Source organism: Petromyzon marinus, chromosome 12 (assembly GCF_048934315.1).
Source record: "Petromyzon marinus isolate PM22_M1 ecotype Great Lakes invasive population chromosome 12, UKy_Petmar_22M1.pri1.0, whole genome shotgun sequence".
NCBI classification, from domain to species: Eukaryota; Metazoa; Chordata; class Hyperoartia; order Petromyzontiformes; family Petromyzontidae; genus Petromyzon; species Petromyzon marinus.
Window position 1 is genome coordinate 1,680,567 of NC_133678.1, and position 23,456 is coordinate 1,704,022.

Sequence of the window (23,456 nt, forward strand, 5' to 3'; positions counted from 1 at the left end):
ATCAAGTAACACTGGCACCATCACCTCTGATCAAGTGACACTGCACCATCTCTGATCAAGTGACACTGCACCATCATCTCTGATCACGTGACACTGGCACCATCACCTCTGATCATGTGACACTGGCACCATCATCTCTGATCACGTGACACTGGCACCATCATCTCTGATCATGTGACACTGGCACCATCATCTCTGATCAAGTGACACTGGCACCATCATCTCTTATCACGTGACACTGGCACCATCATCTCTGATCAAGTGACACTGGCACCATCATCTCTGATCACGTGACACTGGCACCATCACCTCTGATCATGTGACACTGGCACCATCATCTCTGATCACGTGACACTGGCACCATCATCTCTGATCAAGTGACACCGGCACCATCACCTCTGATCACGTGACACCGGCACCATCATCTCTGATCATGTGACACTGGCACCATCATCTCTGATCACGTGACACCGGCACCATCATCTCTGATCATGTGACACTGGCACCATCATCTCTGATCACGTGACACCGGCACCATCATCTCTGATCATGTCACACTGGCACCATCACCTCTGATCACGTGACACTGGCACCATCATCTCTGATCAAGTGACAATGTTACCATAAATTAAAACCTTTTTTCAATCCACTGCTGGATGGTGGCCTCTCTATGCCGTATTGGTTGTAGGGTTGTTGGACCGTACTTCATCAGGCCTGCCAATGCAGATCGAGCGTTTCACTTGTGACTGGAAGTTGGCCGTGGTCGGGAATCTAACTTGGGCCATCAGGTTCATGGCGCAGTACTCCAACTGCTGTGCCACCCTGGCTTGTGTGTTGTACGTACAGAGGTGGCGTGTGCGGTAGTGTGACTTCTGCCGTACGATTGTGTTGTAGGTTTACATGGTATTTAACAAGCATGTATGTACTACAGGTGTACACATCTGCATGGTAATGACTATGGAACATGTGTTCGTGTCTGCAATGTTTCCAGATTATCAATGTGCATCGTGTCGGGCCTCGCTCAGTCGTAGATGCTCATCACCAAAACGAGATCTCCGAGGCCCAGGGGGAGACACGGTCTCTGAGAGAGACATGGGGACTCGAGTAGACACACGGAGTATGAGAGAAAGGGGGTGGGGGGGGCACTGAGAAATTCAAAGGGACTCTGGGAGAGACAGGAACACTGGGGCAGACACGGGAACACTGGTGGAGATACATAAGAAATGGGGTAGACAAGAAAGGCTTGGGGGAGACATTAAAGCCTTGGGAGACAGGGGCACAGTGGGGGAGACACGGGGACACCGATGAAGACATTGCGGCCTCGGGGCTGGAAAGGCTTCTCACGAGGAACCCTTTGATCAGCTGTAGCAGCAGGGACACCTACTGGGCAATTGGTGCTACGACCAACTTGCGCGTAGCGCTCCACGTCCGTACCGTCTTGGGTTGGCTTCTCCTCCTCCGTCCCATCCACGCACGGCGCCACAGCGGAGTGAGTCTCACACTAAGCTCTTTATTTCCGCAGCTCGCACGACATGGAAAGGTTAGGCTTTGTCTTAAAGCTTAAATAGTTTAATCTTTTTGATCTCCTCACTGCTTTACCAGTCCGTCATTATTTATTATACATTTTCTTTTTATATAACCTTACGAGGCTGGATATTATTATAGTGTCTTAAAAAATACAATGTTAAAAACCATGTGCAGTGAAAACGTAAAAAATAAGTTATCTTCTTCTCCGCTCGGGTCCATGAGGCAAGAGTGACGGGACGAACAAAACAACGACCGGGGGGGGGGCTTAGAAAATAAATGTGGCGGCGGGGCCGGGGGGGCCGGGGGGGCTCGCAGGAGGCGAGCGCAGCGCGTGTCATCTGACCATGAGGCAGGCAACGCACAGCTTCGACGGCCCGATGCAATCGTCGTGGCAGAACGCGCCGCAGCCCTGGCAGACGATCAGCGCCTTCAGCCGGCACGGGCACGGCTCAGAGCCCCCGCCGGGCCCCCCCTCCCCGCCAAACACCTGGGTCCCCAGCGGCACCGAATTGAGGGTCAGCGGGCTCCCGGCGGACCCCGCGGGGTTATGGGGCGGCGCAGAGATGGCCGTCACCGACGCACTGAAGGACAGGAGGTTGCCGCCGCTGCAGCTGTGGTTGAGCACCACGCCGGGGAAACCGGGCACGGCACCGCCGGCACCCCCTGGCTGTCCGCAGTTCACTCCCTGGTGGTGAAGGTGGTGATGGTGGTGGGGGTGGTTGTGATGGTGGTGCGGAGGCAAACCATCCGACGGAAAGTGCTGTGGGTGCTTGCTGGCCTGCGTCCCGCGCTGCTGCTGCTGCTGGTGATGGTGATGCTGCTGTTGGTGCTGCTGCTGATGGGCGTTGAACTGCTGTTGCTGGCTCTGGTACGTGAGTCGCACCGCTCGGCCCGGCTCCATGGCACCCTGGCCATCCCGCACGCTCGTCACGATGCTCACGAGCTGCGCCGACGCCATCGAAACTGGCAGGCAGCCGTCCTTACCTCCGTCGCCAATGCTGCTGCCGCCGCCACCGCCACCACCCTCCACCTTCACCACGGTTTCCGTCTGGTAGCGCTGGTGCATGGCCACCAACGCCTGGTTTATCTCGCGAGCGCTCAGCTCCGTCTTGATCGGAAGACGCTTGGCCAACTCGGGGCGAGGGTCCGGCGCAGACTGCTCGCCGGAGGAGGAAGTGGAGGAGGAAGGGCTCCTCTCCACCTTAATGGCAGGCTGTGCGACGACCGCGTGCTGGTTGTGCTGCTGCTGCTGCTGCCCATGCTGGTGGTTCTGGAAGGGCTGAATGTGCTGCCGATTCTGGTGATGATTCTGAGTCTGTTGTAGCTGGTGATGGGACAGGTGATGATGATGGGGCAAGTGGTGGGGGGGCAGGTGATGAGGTGGGTGATGCGGTTGGTGATGGGAAGGGTGATGAGATGCGTCCTGCTCGCCGGACCCGGCTTCCCCGTTCTCCTGCGGCACAGGCGCCGGCGCTTTCTTGCGCTCGGGGCTCTTGCCGTAGGTGGACGTGTTGAGCAGGTAGTGCACTGACACGGCGGGCTTCACCGACGGAGGCGATCGCTTGAGTCCCATCATAAGGGCCTTCGGCCTCGAGTTTGGCCTGGCACAGGTGCCATCCCCACGCGGTCCTGTCGCCACTGGCAACCCCAGCCGTATCAGTTGCTGGCCGAGGCTCACCCCCGCCGGTCCCCTGGTTGTACCGGTGCCGCCGCCGCCACACCCGTTCTGGCTCTGTAACCAGCTCGCTACGCGGCTACCGGGGCTCACGGCGCTACCAGCGCCCTGCTCGCCGGGAGACAGCGCCAGCAGCACCCCGGCCCGGCCCTGCGCCTCCTCCCCTGGCACCTCGACCGAGTGAGGGCGGAGCGGCGGTGGTGCCGCGCCATCTGGGGTGCCGGGGGGCGAGCGGATTCGCATGAAGTTGGGCGCGGTGGCACCGGCGCTGGGGACGTCACCGCGAGGCTGTTGGCCGCTGGCGGGTTCCGTGGGGGGAGAGTCGGTGCTCGCCGAGCTAGAGGTCAGCGCTTTGGGCGACTGGCGCTGCCTCCTGTCGGCCACGAGGTCAGCGCTGGACGCCGGCGGCTGGAAGGGCGTGATGTGCAGTTGTCCGCCGGCCGTGGGCTGTGGCAGCACCACTTCGAGAGGCAGACTGCCCTGCAGCAGCTGCGTCACCAGTGGGTTGCTCGCCTGGATGGAGGAGGTGGCGCAGCGTGAGGACGCCGGGCTCTGCTCGGACGGTGCCCTCGAGCCGACCGCCAGCCCCGTGGGATCCTCGCCTGGGGAGCTCGGCGCCGCATCGGCCACACCGGCGCTGTCGGCATCCTCGGGCGTCACGGACGTGGCGACCGGGGTCCGGCTGTCGTCGGCGACGACGTCGGTCTGCCGGTGCCGCGACGGCGACCCGAGCGGCGACGGCTCGCGTTCGGGGATGGTGGGTGGCGGCGCCGGTGGCGCCGTTGCCGTGGGGCGGTCACCCCGCTCGTCCGACAGTTCCGATCGGCGCGGAGGGGTCGGCGGGGAAGGCACAGGTTTATCGGCAGGGACGGGCGCCCCCCGCTGCGGCGATGGCTCTTTTTCCACTCTCGCTAGAGACAGGTCCAGCGCCGACTCGGCGGCCTTGGGGCTTGCGACGGCGGCGGCGCTTTCGGACGACTGCACCGTGGCGAGCGGCGACGGCGCGGAACGCGCGGCGTGCGGCTCCGACACCGTCGTGCCGGCGCTACCCAGCACTCCGCTCCCTTCCTCTCGCGGCGCCACCTGCACGTTCGGCGTCCCCGCCGGTGAAGTGCCCGTCCAAACGGCCGCCGTCGCCGCCTCCGCTTCCGCTTCCGCCTCGACCGGCGCCGCGGCTCCCGGTGAAGCTCTGGCCGCGCGTGCCGCGGGGCCGACTCGATCCTCCGTTGAAGCGGGGCCAGCGACGGGGAGCGCCTCGCCGGGCCGAGGACGACGCTCCGCCGTCCGATCGTCGTCCGCCCGCGTGTCGGCGCCACCCCCGCGCGTGGCGCTGCGGGCGCAGTCTCCCAGCAGCAGCTTGGGCCGCACTGCGGTGGCATGCGCCGGCAGCGCCCGCGCCCGCAGCTTGGCGCGCGTGTGGGCCTTGGCCTGCGCAGACGTTCGGGCCTTGCCGGACCCCGTGGAATCTCCTCCTCCTCCTCCTTCCCCTCCTCCTCCCCCTCCGGCCGCTGAAGCCGCCTCTCTGCGCGCCCTCAGCTGCTGCGCCTTGGCCTTGATGTCGGCCAGGGTGCGCGCAGGCCCTGCGGGGCGCGCCCCGGGCCCCGCCCCGGGCCCCGCCCCGGGCCCCGCCGGTGACGGCGAAGGGGACGGCGCCCCGCTGGCGGCGCTGGAACCCACGGTCTGCGGAGGCGGCGTGACCGTGGGCGTGGTCCTCTGCACCACCATCACCAGCGGAGGCTTCAGCTGGATCTGAGAGAGGCAGAAAAGAAGCATGGTGTGGTTAGGGTGAGCGGTGAGCACGAGTCGCGTGTGAGGGGCGAGGGGCGAGTGCTATGTGGAGGGTGGGGGGTGCTGTCGAGGCTGTGCTGCTTGATGCGTGGTCCAAGGCCTGTAGTTCAAGCCACCTAAGCCTGCTCAGAACACAAGATACACACCACCTGTGGCCTTGCCCACATTCTGTTCTCCACACTGTTGGACACGGCATTCCAAGAGGAATCCAATACCCTAACCCTAGATTGACATCACTGAACACCCAATCCCACTCATCCTCTCCAGCAGATAGCACTCTCGAGCACATATGTTACAGCCCTTTGCCAACGTGGGGGTTATTTGACCATACTTCACCACGCTGGTCAAAAGGCGTGGAGTATAGACGTGGGAGCACGGTATAGCTGCTGCACTGCACTCTGCTGCCCACCATTAATCTCACAGCCTATCGTCACCGGGTGTGATTGGGGATCGGCCGCCTGAGATAAACCCAGACTCAACCCTGCTTAGCTTGCGATATCTGACGAGATAGGGCGCATTCTGAGCGATTAGCTCTGAGACAAGAGATAAGTGTAAATAAATTAACGGTGCAGAGCCATAGACACACATTTCGGCGCCCGTGGCGCCATCCTCGCACCCCATCTCCCCCCCGGGGCTGTGACATTGGCACGGCCCCGCCAAAAATTCCAGCCACCAGCCGTCCCCAACTGCACGCTCTGTTGCTTTTGTTTACAACAATTCAGATCGCCGTTTGGACGTGTGCCTCGTCCACTCTGCCCTCGCTACGGCACCGATGCAAGGGCGAGCTTGGGAGTCGGGCGCCGCGTGGAACACGCCGTGCGCAGGACGTGGCATGCCGGAGTGCCGCGGTGCGCACCTTGATGGGCGGCACCCTGAGCGTCTCGGTGGAGCCCTCCCGCTCCTCCACGCGGGTGCGCTTCCTCTCGGGGCTGTGCCCCACGCCGCCCTCGCTGCCCCTCCGCCTGCCGCCCTCGCACACCGACCCGCGCCGCTCCTCCCGGCCCAGTGGCGCTGTCCGCGCATGGGCGGGGGGCGACCTGGCGGTAGACACCACCACCGTGTACTGGAGGGGGGCGGCCAAGTCGGGGCCGCCGCCCCCCCCGCCGCCGCCATGCGCGCCCTCCTCCTGCTGCCGGCAGAGCAGCAGCGTCCGGGTTCGCTCCCTGGTCCGGCACGTAGAAAAGCTGGGCGCGGGCTCGGTAGGCGAAGGGGACGCCTTCGCCTTAGGAACGACGGCGGGAGGGGTATTGGGAGCAGCGGGTGCAGCGGGTGCAGCGGGTGCAGCGGGGGCAGCGGGGGCAGCGGGTGCAGCGGGGGCAGCGGGAGCAGCGGAGGCAGCGTGTGCAGCGGGTGCAGCAGTGGGGGAGGGTTCATCATTGCGGGACGCGAGGCTGGTATCTGCAGTCCTCAGGGCATCATCAGAGACGCTCGGCTCCAACTCCATGGCCTCGTCCCCTGGCTCCGTCGATGACTCCATAGCCTCTGCTGATGACTCCAAGTCCTCCGCATCAGGGTTCGACGCCTCCATCGGCACAGGATTATCCGGCACCGGCTCCGGCACCAACTCCACAGCCTCCTCCGGCTCCGCCGACTCCTCCGGCTCCTCCGGCTCCTCCGGTTCCACCACTACCACTGGCGCCGCCACCGCTGCTGCTCCCTTAACTTCCTCCTCCTTCTCCTCCGTGCCAGGCAGCTCTTCCGTGACGGGCAGTGGTGAGGGTTCGCGGGGCGGGCGGGGGCTGGTGCCTCTCCCTGCGGGGGCCTGGGGTGGAGAGGACGGCGCCAGCCCCTGCTTACACTCCGCCGAGGCGGCATCGCTGCTATCGCCCGAGTCCTCCTCTTCCTCTTCCTCATCCTCCTCCTCGTCCTCCTCGCGCTTGGTCAGCTGGTGCAGGTCGTCCAGCGTCAGGTTTGACCTGCGGGAGATGTCCGGCCGGACGCCGCCGTTAATGTCCAGCACCAACCAAGCTGGCGATTGTCGCGAACCGCAATCGGTTGCCGAGCGCACACTCAACAAGGCTGCATTCAAAAGATGAGTGTGTGGAGGAGGTAGAGTGCGGGGGGAGAGGTAGGAGCGTGCATGGAGTGGAGTACGGTGAAATGAGAGGGGAGAGGTAGGAGAGTGCGTGGAGGGGAGTAGAGTGAGATGGGAGGGGAGAGGTAGGAGAGTGCATGGAGGGGAGTAGAGTGAGATGAGAGGGGAGAGGTAGGAGAGTGCGTGGAGGGCAGTAGAGTGAGATGAGAAGGGAGAGGTACGCAGGAGGATTTGGAAGGCAGCGAGTGCAAAATTGAATTTGATCCGGGACTGAATTGGGAGCTAGGGAAAGGGATCGGAGTGACGGGGTGATGTGGTCTCGTCTGCGGGTAGGAAGAGGAGTCGGGGGTAAGAATAACGGAGCGAGACCGGCGGGGTCACGGGAAGGCAGATGGCGGCGTGTGGTGTGGCGGTTGGCAGAGGCAGAGTGAGCGACCTCTGGCCATAGTGTTGCTCGAAGAATCGCTCCTTCCACTGCTCCATGCGCTTCTCCTTCTCCTGCTCCTGCCGGATCCGAAGCTGCATCTCCGGCGTAAACTCCCCTAATCAAGGGACACCAGCAACAGCAACAACCGCGTCAACTCAGACCAACCCACACGCGTGTGGGTGTGTGCTGAGGGGCACGCGAGTATGTATTGTGTATATTGTGGGGAGCAGTAGTGCGGTGGTTAGCGGAGTGCACTACGAAGCCGGCGACCCAAGCTTGATTCCTGCTCACAGATAACACCAGTGACAATTATCTGAACCGGTCCTGGGGAGACAAAGGTGGTCGGGGGTGGCGTCGGCCACCCACTCCCTCGTGTGCCTTGCCGGCCTTTATAGGTGCTCGCTAACATCACTTGCCAAAAAACAGTCTACGTAGACTATACGAGTTGAGGGGGGGGGAGATCCTTGTCTTTGTATATACGAGTGTTCCGAGTATATGCGCGAGTGTGTGAACGTGACGGTGCGCAGGCGTGCTGTACCCTCTGCGAGCCTCTCCTTCCACTCCTGCGCGGCGAGCGTGAAGAACTCATTGTTGAGTGCCGTCCCGCTCAGCCGCGCCAACCCGTCCGCACACACCTGCACGGCAGAGAAGTCAACGCGTTCAACAACACGCTGGGCATGGCGGGCGTCCACCGAACCGGCACGATCCACGTTGAACCCTGATAGTTTTCGAAGGATCCGATGAGATTTGGCGCATTCCAGGTTTCTTGATCATTAGGCCATTGTCGATAGGCCATCATTACTGCTACAACAAAGCACACATTTGGCTCAAGTAGGAATGCTGCTGTCATATCTGGAATGGAGCGCCCAGTTCCTACCTCGTTGATAGAGATGATCCACCACTCACCGACTCACTCGAGTCATCCGTTCACCCACACTGAGAAGTCTTTTCATTATATCACTCAGCTATTTCACGTTGTAGATCTACGCTGTGTGCTGCTGCAAAGTAGCTGAGTCCAGGCTACAATCGGTTTGGAAGGGGTTCTTGGTGGATGCCCACCCGTGCAGTGGTTTGTGGGTGACAAGCTCATGGTCAGTGGTCGGATAACACTCCACAGTAAGTGCTTGCGTTATGATCCACTCAGGCACTTAAGTCACCGAATAGAGGATTCTGCCTCAAGGGGCCACCTTAACCAGCACCAGGGAAAGGTCACGGTAGACATCCGACTCGTCGGCCTTGCCTACGTCCCTCACTGGCGCCCTGATGTGAATTGCAAGCAGGAATTGGAGCGGCACTTGGACCTGTTCCGCAACCATGATTTATATAAAATAAAACAGCCAGATGCCCATGTCAGGTGAACCCGACCCGTCGCCCGCAAAAACCGACCCTTGATCCTGCACCGCCCGCGTTGGTAACCGAGGAGGCAGCGGTGCAGCCAGGGAGGAGGGAGGGTGGGGGTAGGGGGAGTAGAGTGGGGGAGAGGCAGCGTGCGCACCTGGCGGTCGACCTCGGGCAGCAGTGCCAGCAGACGGTGCTGGGCGTGCATGGGCAGTGCGCAGAACGTGTGCTTGTTGACGAGTGCGCGCAGGTTGGTGTTGACGAGGATCGAGTCGGGCGTCTCCACGTCAATCTCGCCCTCGCGCGCCCGCCGCAGCTGCCCTGCTCGTGCACAGAGGAACGAGGAAGGAAAAATTCATGCACGCGCACGTGCGCCGCAACGCTCGCCAACACGCGCTCGGCCTCCGGAGTACTTGTGAGTGACAATAACTTTTGGGTTCAAAGCCGCATGAGATGTCACGCATAATTACGTCATCGGCAGGCGAGGCGCGTATGCCGTGTGACGACGCTAGATGACGTCACGCGTAATGACGTCATCGCCTTGGCTGGCAAGGCAAATAAATCTACGCATAACCACGCACAGACACAAACACAAAACATGTACGCAAAGCACACACACACCCACGTTGGGTGGTGACGGTGTTTGCGCGCAGGTACGAGGGGTTCCTACCGGAGCTGAGCCGTCGCGTTCTCTGACGTGGTTTGCGCGTGAGGCGAGCCACGGCTGGGGTGGGCGGTTCTTTGCTCTCGGGTCCTGGCACCTCTTCCTCCTCCTCCTCTTCCTCTTCTTCCTCCTCATCCTCGGCGGCCGTGCTCTCCCCGTCGGCACGCGCTGCCCCCAGCGTCCCGTCCGTCTGCTTCACCTCGTACGCTACACACGGGGAGGTGACACGGGTGAGGAGGTGACACGGGGGAGGAGGTGACGTGGAGAGGATGTTGCGCTGTTTGTGGTTCAAGTTAAGTGGATTTTGTTTAAGCGGGTGAGAACTCAAGAGACCAGGATGAATCTCATTTGCAAGAAGGACCTAGGTCGCCAAAATTACAAAAGCAAATTAAATTCAAGTACAGCAATGAAGCAAAAAAAAATTCCCTGTAGTAGAATTCAGTTCAGATATTTGTTTGACTGATCTGAGCAGAACTACATTTAAGTTATGTATGCATGTAGAACTTCTTTTGCACCGTACGTAGCCAACCGTGCTAAACACTAAACAGTAATCAGGCAAATGTTGTACAAATATGTAAACAGACAAGGATATGTCAAGTCCATGTGAAGTTATCAAAGAATCGATAGCTTGGCATCATATTGGAATTTATATGGGGGAGTAACAAAGGACTTTTTGAAGCAATGGAATTCCAGTTCGGGGCATTAACAAAGAATGAGTGAGACCCACGTGTCTAAGATTGAGGGATGTAGTCCTGAATAAATAGTTTGGATCGGCAAAGGACCGAGTTGTGTGTATGCACTAAAGATAAACTCGGCCCAGTGAATCTTCCTCCGAGCTGAAAGAGGGTGCATGGTTTGGTAGAAGTGGTGTATTGGTAGAGGTGGTGTATTGGTAGAGGTGGTGTATTGGTAGAGGTGGTGTATTGGTAGAGGTGGTGTATTGGTAGAGGTGGTGTATTGGTAGAGGTGGTGTATTGGTAGAGGTGGTGTATTGGTAGAGGTACTGTGTGTGAGTGTGGTATGTTTGGCGTGTGTTTGTGGCGTATGTGAGACAGCGTGGTATATGGGGAGACAAAGGTGGTCGTGGTGCTGGCCATCCACCCCCTCGTGTGCCGTGCCAGCCTTCATAGGTGCTCGCCCATAGCATTTGCCCCAACAGTCTGGTCTGGCTATACGGGGGATCTTTTTTTTGTTATATGGTACAGGTGGTGCATCTGAGCAAGTGTGGTCTGTGGTGGATGCGAGCGTGGTGTGTGTGTGTGTGTGTTTTGTGAGCCAGTGTGGTGTGTGGTAGAGGTGGTGCATGTGTGAACGAGTGTGGTGAATGCGAGTGTTGGATGCGTGGAGCGTGCGGTACCGGCGGGAGCCTGGCTCTGCTGCCCGGGTCCCTTGAGCGGCTTGAGGATGATCCGTGGGATGGGTTTGCCGGGCGACACTGGGAGACCCGAGCGACGCTTCCTCTGCTGCTGTTGCTGCTTCAGGGCCTGGAAACACGGGAGTACGTGACACCCTACCTCATCTATCTCACTCCGTCATACCTCGCCACATATCGCTCGCCCTGTCGACCTCACCCCGCGTCTCTCACCAGGTCTACCATCACCCTGTGTCGCAACACAGCTCCATGACCCCCATCTCACAAAGCAGCATCAACCTTAAAAGGCTTGACATCTGTATGAATTAAAAACTCTCATATTTGCTATCAGGACTGCCTTAAAACATAAAAATGTAAAATAGCACTTCTACGAGTTTTATTTAAATTATAATTTGGGTTTGCGCACCGGTGCAGTTCCTTTGTTATTTATTTTTACACCCCAGGATGCCTCAACCTACGTTGGGTGCGAAATACACGCGAGCGCGCGTGCATGAAATGCACCGTCGGTACGCGGCAATGCGAAGCGAGCGGGGTTAGTGATAGAACACATGGCCCGGCCTTTCCATTTAATTATTTGTACCAGTGCCCATGCTAAGCACACAACGCCACTGACTCGACCCTCCCCCTGGGCCCTGAATAGATGCTGGCTGGAGTTACCTGCTTGACGGCCCGCTTGCTGTGCTGCTGCGAGGGAGACATGACCTTGCCAGCAGTCAGCGTCGGGGAAGGACAGGTGGACGGAGTTGGGGACGCGGGTTCAGAGGGCGGCTTCCCAGACACTGGCGGGATAGGGACACAGATGGACAGACATATGTGTCTCACGCTTCCTGCACAGGTGCTGCCATCTTCCATTTAAAATGTTGAGGACAGCACTCCAGATGAGCTGCGTCCTGGACGTTTCATGCATTTACACGGATTAATTATTCATGATGTTTTCAAGTTATGCATAGTAATACAGATAGTAATACGCATAACAATTTTGCTGCACGGCTTGAGTTTGCATGACAAAGAAACTGACCAGGTGAAGTAGCAGTCACATGGGCCACGGGGTACATGGTGGGGGGCGGCGATCAGCAATGTGTATCAATAAAGTACAGTATCCAGCCAGGAGGCTCAGCGGTAGAGCGAGCGGCTCGCAATCGGAAGGTTGCGATCCTGTTTGGGGATTGACTCAGTCCATCATCTCTCTAGGGTCAATAAGGTATGCCCTTATAGACTCATCCTGTCATAGAAACATGATTTCCACCACTGGCTTAGGGTTATAAATGGGAAATGAGCACCACTTCAATGCTCATTTGAGCAGGAAATCACTCAGGAAATTTGAAGGGAAGTGTGTAGATTGTTCTTTGGGAATAACAAAAAGAACGTTTTTTTTAAGAATACATTTTCTCAGTGTTCTAAGACCAATTGTTCGTACAGCAGGTCAAATATTGCAAACGTCGTGATCATTTTATATTTTTTCTATCTTCGTGGCTTTACCAAAAGACCCAAATAATACAAATATTTCAGTAAAAAAAAGGCTTTGGTTAACGCATTACCCTAAAGTGTACCGTATTTGTGGAAGTTGCTCGTGACTATGGGTTTATATTCTTGCGAATTGGCAATATGTTCAGGAGCGAATGGCAATGAGTGGGAGACGGTAGCCTTCCCGCAGTGACCCACCTCTTACGTGTTTTCACGTCACCTTAAATATAACATCGTCATCTGGGCAAAGTGGACTTTATTAAATCGAATATGGATATGATCAGTAGAGCCAACTTTAAGGGCCAGGAACCAATTGGACAAGGTCTTTGAGTGGATCAGCTAAACAATGCAACTCAATGCAACTGCCTGACTGGAACCTGAATGGGAAATAACCATTGATGTCGTCACCTTACAGGAGATGCACGTTGAGGACAGGATGCGGAGGGAAAGCCACAAAATAAACGACCATAAGATAGTGTCACATTTTACCAGCTCAATATACATTTTAACCGCACAGTCGAAATTCAGGAGGGAAAATTACTCGGGCTCAAACCTTATCTGGAGCAGCGGTCGAGACTCACACAGTATCTTCCAGAAAAGCGTAGATTTTATTATCAAAGGGGTTTTTGTTTTGTGTCGTGGTGTTAATAATGTGTCCGTGCACAACATCGTTGCAATTGTAAGTCGTTCTCATTCAATGTGGCCTCGAGGTCTGGGGTCTGGTTTAAATGTGGAGCGTAGTACGAGTAGATTTTCTGACTGTGTCCTCCAAATACAGAGAGCGGATGGATAGACACAGTGGTGCCCCCCGCATACAGTGGAGGATTCTGGTGGCCCCCTAAAATAAACCCCATGACAAATCGCACCCCCCCCCCCCACAAGCTCAACAACAATGCCGACTTGTTGTTCTTAGCTGCGCCTTGATGCTGCGCGGAAACGTCATGGTGTAGTCCTGCACTCCTAACGACCGAGCCATTCGAACGTACGTTCAAGAATTGGCTTTGCAGTTTTCAACGTTTCCAATGGTGTCTTTTTCTTTTTTTCCTTTCATATATTTTTCAATAACGTAAAAAGCAATATAGTTAACATTACAAGCTGTGAATAGGACAAATTGGTCTTCGTGGAAATAATGGTGTTTAGTTAAGACAACGGATTTATTTCGGGGCACCCCATCCCATGAATGAGCCGGGTATGTTGAGGGCACACTGCAATATCAACCACATGGCTCTATTCCCACACCAGCCCGACAGAACCGATCCCGCCACGTCTCCACGCTGCCGACCAACCATCTCTGAGCTCCGCACCTTTACTCTTCTTCTCCTTGGCCTTGTCAGGCTCCTCCGACTCACATGAGCTGCTTGGCTCCTCCTTGGCACTCTCCTCCTTCTTCACCTCTTCATCCTCCTCCTCCTCTGCAGCAACCGCCGCCTCTTCCCCCCCCGCCGCCGCCACCGCTGCCGCCTCCTCCTCCTCTTCCTCCTCCTCCTCTTCTCCCTCCTCCTCCTCTTCTTCCCCAACCTCCTCCTCTTCCTCCTCTTCCTCTACGCCATCATTATCCTCCTCGTTATCCCCATCTTCCTCATCTCCCACCTCGTCTCCCTCCATGGCCAGCCCAGCAGCCGCGTCCTTCTGAGTAGGGAGTGACATCACCAATACCATAAACTCACACCGGGACCTGACACACTTCCTGCAGGGCCTATGACACTTCCGCTGACACATCGCCACTCGGCGCTTATAATAGGGTGACAAAGTGGTGCAATTGGTCTGCAGTAGATGTGGTGTGCATGCGGTTTGTGTATGCTGTGTGCAGTGAGTGTGGCGTCTAATTCCCATGAGTGTTGTGCATGTGGTGTGCGTTGCCCATGGGTATTGGTGTAGGTAGTGAGTGCGATGTGTACGTATCACGAGTGTGGCGTGCATGTGGTGGGTGTACGGCACGTGCGATGGTAGATGTGCGCCTTGCGAGTGTGCAGTGTGAGCAGTAAATGCTGGGTGTGATGGTGTGTGTGGCATACGTGGTTTAAAGTGTGGAGGGTGTGCGGTGGGTGTGGCATGAGTGTGATGCGAGTATGCCGTGCACTTGGTGTGTGTTTGCGTGGCGCGAGTGTGGTGCGAGTGTGGTGAGAGTGTGGCGTGCGTGGTGGTTGTGGCGTGTGTGGTGCGTGTGGCACGCGCGGTGCGAGTGTGGTGCGAGTGTGGTGCGAGTGTGGTGCGAGTGTGGTGCGAGTGTGGTGCGAGTGTGGTGCGAGTGTGGTGCGAGTGTGGTGCGAGTGTGGCGCGTGTGGCACGTGTGGTTTGAGTGTGCTTTGTGTCAGTGTTCCACCTTCAGCGTGTAGACGCCCATGCGGCCGGGCACCTTGAAGAAGATGCCCCCGACCCCACGTGAGTTGGTGTGCAGCATGGCGTTGAGGCAGGCCAGGGGCGATGTACCACTGAGTGCCGGCGACACAGACAAAGAGAGGGTGAGCGTGTGCTATTACCCTTACCACACTGACCATCGCTCGCTACCTTTACCAGCATGGTCACACTTAGCAGCAGAAGCAAATCTAGAGCTATATACTTATTTGCGGTGTGGAATTTGGTGAATCCGTGCCGTTCGACAACCGGTCACCCACGAGCTCTGTTGGTGGGTGCACTTCCATTTATTGCGTTGACTTTACATTCATGTCATGAATGAAAAATTGTATGTTTCAACTCAACGAGTAGTTTTTTCACAGCCAATATAACGATTCATAATGGATTACTTGGATCGTGTCGTAAGGGTCAGCAGCAGCAGAAGAAAATATGCTGCAGGGGTGCACACACAGCAACACACAAGGCTTCATGAACCGGGCTGCCGCTGCAGTTTGCTGCTGCGCTTTCTGCTTTTGCCGGCGTTCCGCTGCGTATATTTACTGCTCCTGCACAAACAGGCCTCGGCTAGTCTACGAGGTGCACGCAGTTTGCACAGCATCATAATCTGTGAGCCTTACACCATCTGCACTCGCTGGTAAACTTAATGGTTGTGTTATATTCACACTCTGGATTAATTTTTGCCATTTGTGACCTACGGAGGCTGGGTTGGAAGGAGAGCGACTTAGGTAACAAATGGTGAAGGGTCCTGGCCTGCAAAGTATTAGTCTGGTCCTGGCCTCTCTTCACCAGCTCATTGCTACGATGTGCAGAGTGGAAATTAAAATTTTTACTCTAACCTATGAGGGCTGTCAAAAGGGGACAACCAAGTTATCCGATAGATTTGACCTCCCATCGGTGCCATCATCGCGAAGGCTTCGTTCGTCAATAGCCAGCGTCCCTCCCCCCCAGCCCGAGGATCCCTCGAACTCGGCTCCGCACGACGGGTGGCCGTAGCTCCTTCTGCTGCGCTGCTTCCCGACTGTGCAGTGCCCTGCCCAGCTGTGTTCGCGATTCTGAGACAACGGCGCACCATATAAACCCCACCTCGACACGCGCTTATTCTCACTCTTATACTGTAGCTTCTCTACATCACCTTCTATTTGTCTTCTGATTTGTTTCTTCTCCTTGAGCTATATTTGTTGTGATGTACAGCACACCTTGAGTAGTATCTAGAAAGGTGCTTTATACATTTATATTTTACTCATGGGTATTATCATACTATATCAGAAAAAAGTTCTGGCTGGCTTCCTACCTGAATTATTGTCTGCCTGGCTGGCTAACACACAAGTGTGCATCCCAGAGTGCCGAGCCGAGTTCGTGCGTCGTGCTGACATCACGCCCTCCCACTACCCACCCTCCACCCCAGCCGTGTATTCCGCACAAATGTGATGGAGGAGAGAGATAGAAGAGGGAAGTGAGGAAGCTAAGAGGAGGCAGACAGAGGCGTTAGGATGAGGCAGAAAGGAACGGACAGGGCGTGAAACGGAGGAAAGTGAGAGAGAAATACATAACGAGGAGAGCGAGGAGAAGCGGCAGAAGGGAGCATTAGGGAGAGGCAAGATGGAATAAGACGTGAATGGGAGAGGCAGGAACAAGGAGAGCGAGAGATGAGAGAGAGAAACAGGGAGAGAGATAGGGGGAGCGAAGTGGGTGAGATACAGTGGAGGAAGGCAACGAATAAAGAGGGAGAGGTAGAAGAGGGGATAGAGGAATAGAGAAACTGAAAGAAACACACTAAGTGAGAAATCGAGATACATTGGGATTTACATTATAGCACAAAGAAGGCAAGAGAGAGAGACAGCTCTATATAAGATTAAAAGTTTTTTTTTCTGGCTGGAGGGAGGTAAGGTCATGTCCAAAGCACATGCGGGGTGCAAGTTTTTATGAAATCACATATATAGCCATACCTGGAATAAAGTCAAAACGATTGGATCGAGGCACCAGGCTCAGGTTCGAGAAAGAGTCCCAAATCCACATCGTATATGCCCCCGCCACCCCCGCCATCAAAAACCATCACACATGCGCCCCCTCTGATGACAGATTTCACGAGGCGGTGGCAAGCAGGGCAGGTGGACTTTAAAGTCTCGATCTCCATGCCCATGTCACCGATAATAACCATCATTACAATGGGCGGCTCATCCGAGCCGTGTATTTGGAGGAACGGGTCTAGAAAAGGTTTTCCCCTTTTTTTCTGGCAACAAAACAGGTGTTGAGATCATTAGACCTCCTTTGCCAGTACAAAAATGTAATAATAGGGTTTTTCCCCTTTTTCTGGCAACAAAACTGAAACCTTTTTACAAGGATTCATGTCTGCATTAACCACAATACCTGCAGTCAAAATGCAAACAAAAAACATACTACGATAATATATGCATTGTCCTTGAAACTGATTGGTCCACAACAAGGGACAGCGCTTTCTTTTGAGCCTCGACCCATTTGGTGCTCGACCAGATGACGTGGTTAATGCAGACATGAATCCTTGCAAAAAGGTTTCAGTTTTGTTGCCAGAAAAAAGGGGAAAAACCCTATTATTAGGTGTTGAGATGTTAAAACACCAAACTGAAACCTTTTATTTAGACTGCAGAAAGAATCCGATGAGCCGTGAAGCTCTTTTTCACAAACGTCCGGTCGGGGCGGGTCAGCAGGTTACAACAACAAACACTGCCAATAAAAAAACGACAGGAGTGCAAAGTAGAGAAAATGCCTGATGATGCTGGTTGTTGTAATCACCAGCGAAACGTTACAGTACTCGAATTGTAAACGTTGCAGGCTTACTCTCCAACACACCGGTGTGTTGAACTAGTAACTAATAATAGGGTTTTTCCCCTTTTTTCTGGCAACAAAACCGAAACCTTTTTACAAGGAATCGTGTCTGCATTAACCACGAAACTTGTGGTCAGAATGCAAACAAAAAAATCAGTTTCCAAGACAATGCATATATTATCACCTGTTTTGTTGCCAGAAAAAAGGGGAAAACCTATTGTCATATTTTGTTACTGGCAAAGGAGGTCCCATGATGATGGATCTAGAAAATACAACACTTGCTAGAAAAATTCACCTCGGAGGGTTACATCGGTGGGCCTGAAGAGAAGAACATGTAAAGCTGCGTCTGTCAATCCACTGCTGGATGAGGGCAACCCTACGCTTGTATGGGTTAAGATATTTTAATCACACTTCACCACGAATGGACTCTGCTGCACTACCTACCCATCGTTACTCACAATGCAGTTCCACAGCCACCTATGACAACATGCTGAGCACTACCCAGGTTTAACACACTTGATGAGGGGCAGAAAATATATGGCATGGACAGCTGGTGGAAGAGACTTCCAGACAATGGGAACTGCAGAGGAATAATCGAGCTCTCACTGAACGAAGGACAAGCAATTCTACCAGCATCGCAGAAACACAAACCACCAATGGCACAACATTGCTGTGTAGACACAGCCCTTCCAACTGCACCAGCCCTTCATTAAAACAGTACTGTTAGGCTATCTTAAAAATACAGCGTCTCCATAAAAGAATCATCCATTATTGAAGAATTATAATGAGACAGCCGTTTGAGCAAGAGCAAAAAACACAAAGATATCCTGTAGCTGGAAAGGCTCTTTTGGAGCATGTGCTGTTTGTGAGCACCTACTGAGGCCAGCACAGGGCACAAAATGATGGTGTGGCTAGCACCACACCCTGCCACCTTTGTCTCCCCAGCACTTGTGTGTGAGATGTGGTGGTGGTGGTGGTCAGCACCTGATCTCCTTCAGCCCCTCCTTCTGGATCACCTGCAGGATCTCCTTGTGGCTCATGGGGCGAGGGTACTTCTCCAGGACCTGCGGGTGGGAGGGGAGAGGTGGGGTGAGGGGAGTGGGGTCACAGCACTGAGAGGTAAGGGAGGGGGCGGAGATGGGTAGAGCCGAGAGCCCTCACCGCGGACGACACAAGTGCTCATCACTCCAGCATCAGGATGCTGGGGGCCTCATCGATAGTCGAGCAAACCCACTGAGGCAGGGATGGTCTCAGCTCCCCGCGCAGCATACCGGAGAAGACTGCACGAGGACGCAAGGCCTCACGCCGAGCGTGCTAAACGAATCGGGCACTGGAGCAGATCTCTTCATTACATGGGCGTGCAGGGGATGCAGCAATGAGAAACTACAGACCCGAGTTTTCCAGCCACTCGGATCATCACCCAACCCCAAGCGAGTCTTTCCCTGAAGATTAAACCGAGATGTTGCAGCTCTTGAGGACGTGTTTACCACGGTCTCACGCTTTACGTTGGCAATCAACAGGAAGAGACACATACACAGCCAGGATATGTCAACACACCAGGATACACAAACACATGTATATAAAGACAAAAATCCCCAAAATAGCCTTAACAGACTTGGGCCAAGTGCTGATAGTGAGCACCGATCGAGATCAGCACAGCACATGAAGGGGTGGGTGGCCTGCACCACGCCGGTGCTGATGTTTTACACACCACACTAGATACTCATGTAGAGGCCCGAGTGGACCTGGGGGAGGCCCAGGACTGGTTGACATGTTCGTCACCTGTGTTAACTGCGAGTGGGAATTTAACCCGAGTCGCCGGGTTCATAGTGCATGAGCTAACCACTACACTACCTCTCCCCCTGCACGCATGCACATAACCACACCCCCGGGCGCATGTACACGACAAGCGCATCCAGTGTTGGGGGGGCAGTGCCCAGAACCACTTTCCCCTGAAAATGTGAGATGGTCACTGCTAAAGAAAATAAAATAACGGTCAATGGGACACAACTTGAAAACACAGCATATGGGTACCTACGGCAGCTTTCTAAAGACGGATCAGGATCAAAAGGATGAATTAAAGAAAAACAACAGCAGCATGGAGTACCTTTGAGAATTTAAACACTAATAAGAGAGAAGCACTGATGTGTCTGAAGATGACATTTTCAATCAGTGCGTACAGCCAGCTACGCCATACGAATCAAAAACATGGGATACTGAATGAAGCACATGGAGCAAGAGCTCAAAAGTGGAGAGACACATGCTTGAAATTGCATTGAGAGGCATGCATCAGGGAACAAACATAAAATGCATCAAATTCATCATTACATTTTTTTGAATCTAGTTTGTTGTCTTTTCCCCGCACCTCCAATTAACACAATTGGCTAAGTACGGCGCGAAAGAAGTTCAACGTATATCCGTACAAAGTACCTAGGCTTGGGAAGGACACATCTATATGGGATGGTGGCTGATGGACAATACTCGTGACGGAATAGCAGCCAAATATGTGAACACGTCCAAGGGGATGACCACTGCAGAGATGTACAAATATTAGATGGATGTTAGCAGTACTAGACCATGAAAGAATGGTGCTGGTGTGGTGAGACTTTCATCCAGCAATGGATATACAATGGAAAATAATTTATATCACAAAAGCATTTTTTTTATTTTTACAGAAACAATTCACAAATTCACTCATTTTAGTCGAGTACTCTTGCGAGGAAAACAATGTACTCCCGTCTGAAATCTTTACCCTGGTGTGCGCCACTGATGCACACCACAGGACACAGCAGTCCGTGCACACACCAGGGTAATGCAAACACTCTGGTACCGAGTACTGTGTAAACATCAACAAGGGTGACATGGCCGAGTATTAGCGCATTTGCAGAAGTTCACGGTTCGAGCCCTAGGGCAGCCCTGGTTAATTCTGCAAGCGTTAACCAGAGATACGAGTCATATGCTTCATAGTGCACATTAAAGATCCAGTAATCCTATATAAGAAATGTAGTCGGCCATATACAAAGAAACATCGCCAACAAGCGTGAAACTATTGGAGACTTGCGAGACAGCGTAATGGCGCTAGTACAAAATGTACAAATAAGTTCAGTAGCTGTGTACACACACGTCACAGGACATGCACACAGGTACACACACAACCAATACATGAACACATCAGGGTACACGTGGAGAGAACATTGGGAACGTAGACATCATAGTAAATAAACACACGGGAACAAACACGAAAGAGTACACACAGAAAGACGGGAACACGGTTACACACACAATTTGTTTACACACACCCACACGTACACAAATAAAGGTACACACATAACGGCATAAACACACACAAGTTCACTCACTTACGGTCACACAGAGATACAGGGGCAAAGATCCCTCTTAAAACCTTAGACTTTTGGGGGCAAGTGTTCTTAGAGAGTACACAAGGGGGTGGGTGGCCAGCACCATGCCCGACCGCCTTTGTCTCCCCAGTGGTGATGTTTCCTACACACCGCACCAGGACCGGTTCAGGTAATCGTCACTGGCGATGGCCGTGAGCGGGAATTGCAGCGCGCTAACCACTGCGCCACCATTCCACACACACACGCGAACACACGGGTGCACACATGTACAATAGCTCACTGGTACAAAACGACCGCCCTTTGACCATACAGACTTTTGGGGGCAAGTACTGTTAACTAGCACCGAAGCGGTCCACTGCCGCCTTTGTCTATCCAGTGCTGATGTTTACATACAGCACTCGGTACTCAAGGCTGAGTCGACCTAGGGGAGTCACAGAACTGTTTCCGATATTTCTCATTCATGTAAGCCGTGACCTGAAATAAAACTCGGGGTGTGCTAAGCACTATGCCACCACCAACAGGTACCCACACAGGTCAATACATACTAGTACACACACACACGGGTATATAAACACACATATACAAATACACCTTGGTCCACAATTTGAGACATATACACGCGGGTAATTACACACTGGTACACACACACGAACATACAAATAAACACGGGTAAACACACACGGCAACACACTATCTGGCTACACAAGCACAGAGAACCACAACACCCCAGAGTACGCACACGTGTACGCTCACAAACACTGATTCACAAACACACATGTACACAACCTCGCGGGTACACATACAGAAGCCACACGCTACATGTCACACACACCAGAGTACACAAACCCACAGACACATACACACCTAAGTGCATATGTGATTTACAAGGGTGCACACCAACACACGTCAGACATACACGCATACGGGTACACAAAAAATGAGTCCACACATTGATACCAGGGGTACAAACATGGCAGTGAACGCACATCAGGGCACACACACACCAGGGTACACACACTCACACACACACATCAGGGCACACACACACCAGGGTACACACACTCACATACACAAACACCAGGGCACACACACACCAGGGTACACACACACTCACACACACAAACACCAGGGCACACACACAATCAGGGTACACACACACACAAACACCAGGGCACACACACACCAGGGTACACACACACCAGGGTACACACACTCACACACACATCAGGGTACACACACACAATCAGGGTACACACACATATCAGGGTACACACACATATCAGGGTACACACACACACCAGAGTACACACACATCAAGACACACACGTAGGCACCATGACACACACATCAGGGTACACACACATCAAGACACACACGTACGCACCATGACACACACATCAGGGTACACACACACATCAGGGTACACACACACACATATCAGGGTACACACACACACACCAGAGTACACACACACACATCAAGACACACACGTACGCACCATGACACACACACATCAGGGTACACACACACATCAGGGTACACGAACTCTCCCGTCTCAGCCCGTCCCGCTCGCTCCACGCTGACAGCGCGGGTTCGCGCCGTACGGTCCAGGGCCGCTCTCCCTCTCCGCCAGAGGAACTCACGTCGGGGGGAGCGAGTCTCCCTCCACAACTCCGCTCCCCGGGGCTCTCACAGGGCCGGAAAGGACCCGGGGTACAGGCAGGGGGGGACAAGGAGACGCCGGGTGATCGAGGAAGGGAAGAGACGCGGGTCCGATACCAGGAGAAACAGGGGAGAGCCCAAGAGAGCGCGGGGCAAGGGTCCAAGTGAAACAGGGGGAGGGGGGACACGGGGAGACGACAGGGCGAAAAGAGGAGCTCAGTCGAGAATTGGGGGAAAACCCTCGCGTTGAGCCCGGGGGCGCCCGGGAACGGGGTACCGCGCCAACGGGGGGAAGACTCAGGCGAGGTCGGGGGGAGCCCGGGCAGAAGCCTGGCCTAGGCCTCGGCTCGCTCCGCGCGCGCCCCGAGTGTCGCGCGGGGCTCGTACCAAGCGCGCTGCCTCCGCCCATGTCCTGCCTTTCTTCTTCTTCTGCTTCTCTTTCATTTTTCACGGCGCCGTTCGCCCGCACTGCCCGCGCAAATCGGCCATCGACTTCAGAGCGCGACCGCGGTAAACAAACTCGCGCTGACGCTCCGCTCCCTCCAGCGCCGTGCCGCGTCCGCCATGATGGTTCGGCCGCCCGTCACGTGACAGCGTCACCCCCCCACAGCCCCCGCCCTCCTGGAGCCCCTTAACCGTTCAATCCCCCCCCCCGCTGCCCCCCCACAGCCCGCCCCCCGGTAGCCCCCCCCACAGCCAGCCCGCCCCCCCACAGCCCGCCCCTAGTGGGGGGGGGGGGACCGCCTTCTCCTTAACCCTTTCAATCCACCCTCTAAGAGGCTCCTTCCCTTCGCCCCCCTTCCTCGTGAGGCGGCGGGGGAGGAGTAAATATCAACAATATACCAATTGTCATGATTTTAAGGTATGGGGCAGGGGGGGGGGCATTTTAATCTGCCACTGCACCCCATCCCTCCCCCAATCTTGTCCCAGAAGGGCCCCTCCGTCTTGTTCCTCTCAAGGCGCTCTATGGATTCCCCCTTCTACACCC

The 23,456-nt window shown here is 54.9% G+C and overlaps 1 protein-coding gene across 2 annotated transcripts; it reads right to left on the reverse strand.

Moving 5' to 3' along the window:
* Positions 1-1,490: 1,490 nt before the first annotated feature.
* On the reverse strand, positions 1,491-23,070 carry LOC116941786 (uncharacterized). Of its 2 annotated transcripts, none has more exons than XM_076066494.1 (12): positions 22,856-23,070; positions 18,432-18,511; positions 14,614-14,722; positions 13,595-13,916; positions 11,484-11,605; positions 10,812-10,938; positions 9,461-9,661; positions 8,948-9,111; positions 7,991-8,087; positions 7,462-7,567; positions 5,847-6,906; positions 1,491-4,951 (listed from the first exon to the last, which is right to left on the reverse strand). In XM_076066494.1, exons 1-12 carry the CDS (start codon positions 22,910-22,912, stop codon positions 1,862-1,864), a joined length of 5,535 nt encoding a protein of 1,844 aa, XP_075922609.1. In that variant the 5' UTR covers positions 22,913-23,070; the 3' UTR covers positions 1,491-1,861. The 2 variants fall into 2 exon arrangements, with proteins under 2 accessions (XP_075922609.1, XP_075922608.1); XM_076066493.1 differs by having other exon boundaries at positions 13,595-13,919.
* Positions 23,071-23,456: the final 386 nt, after the last annotated feature.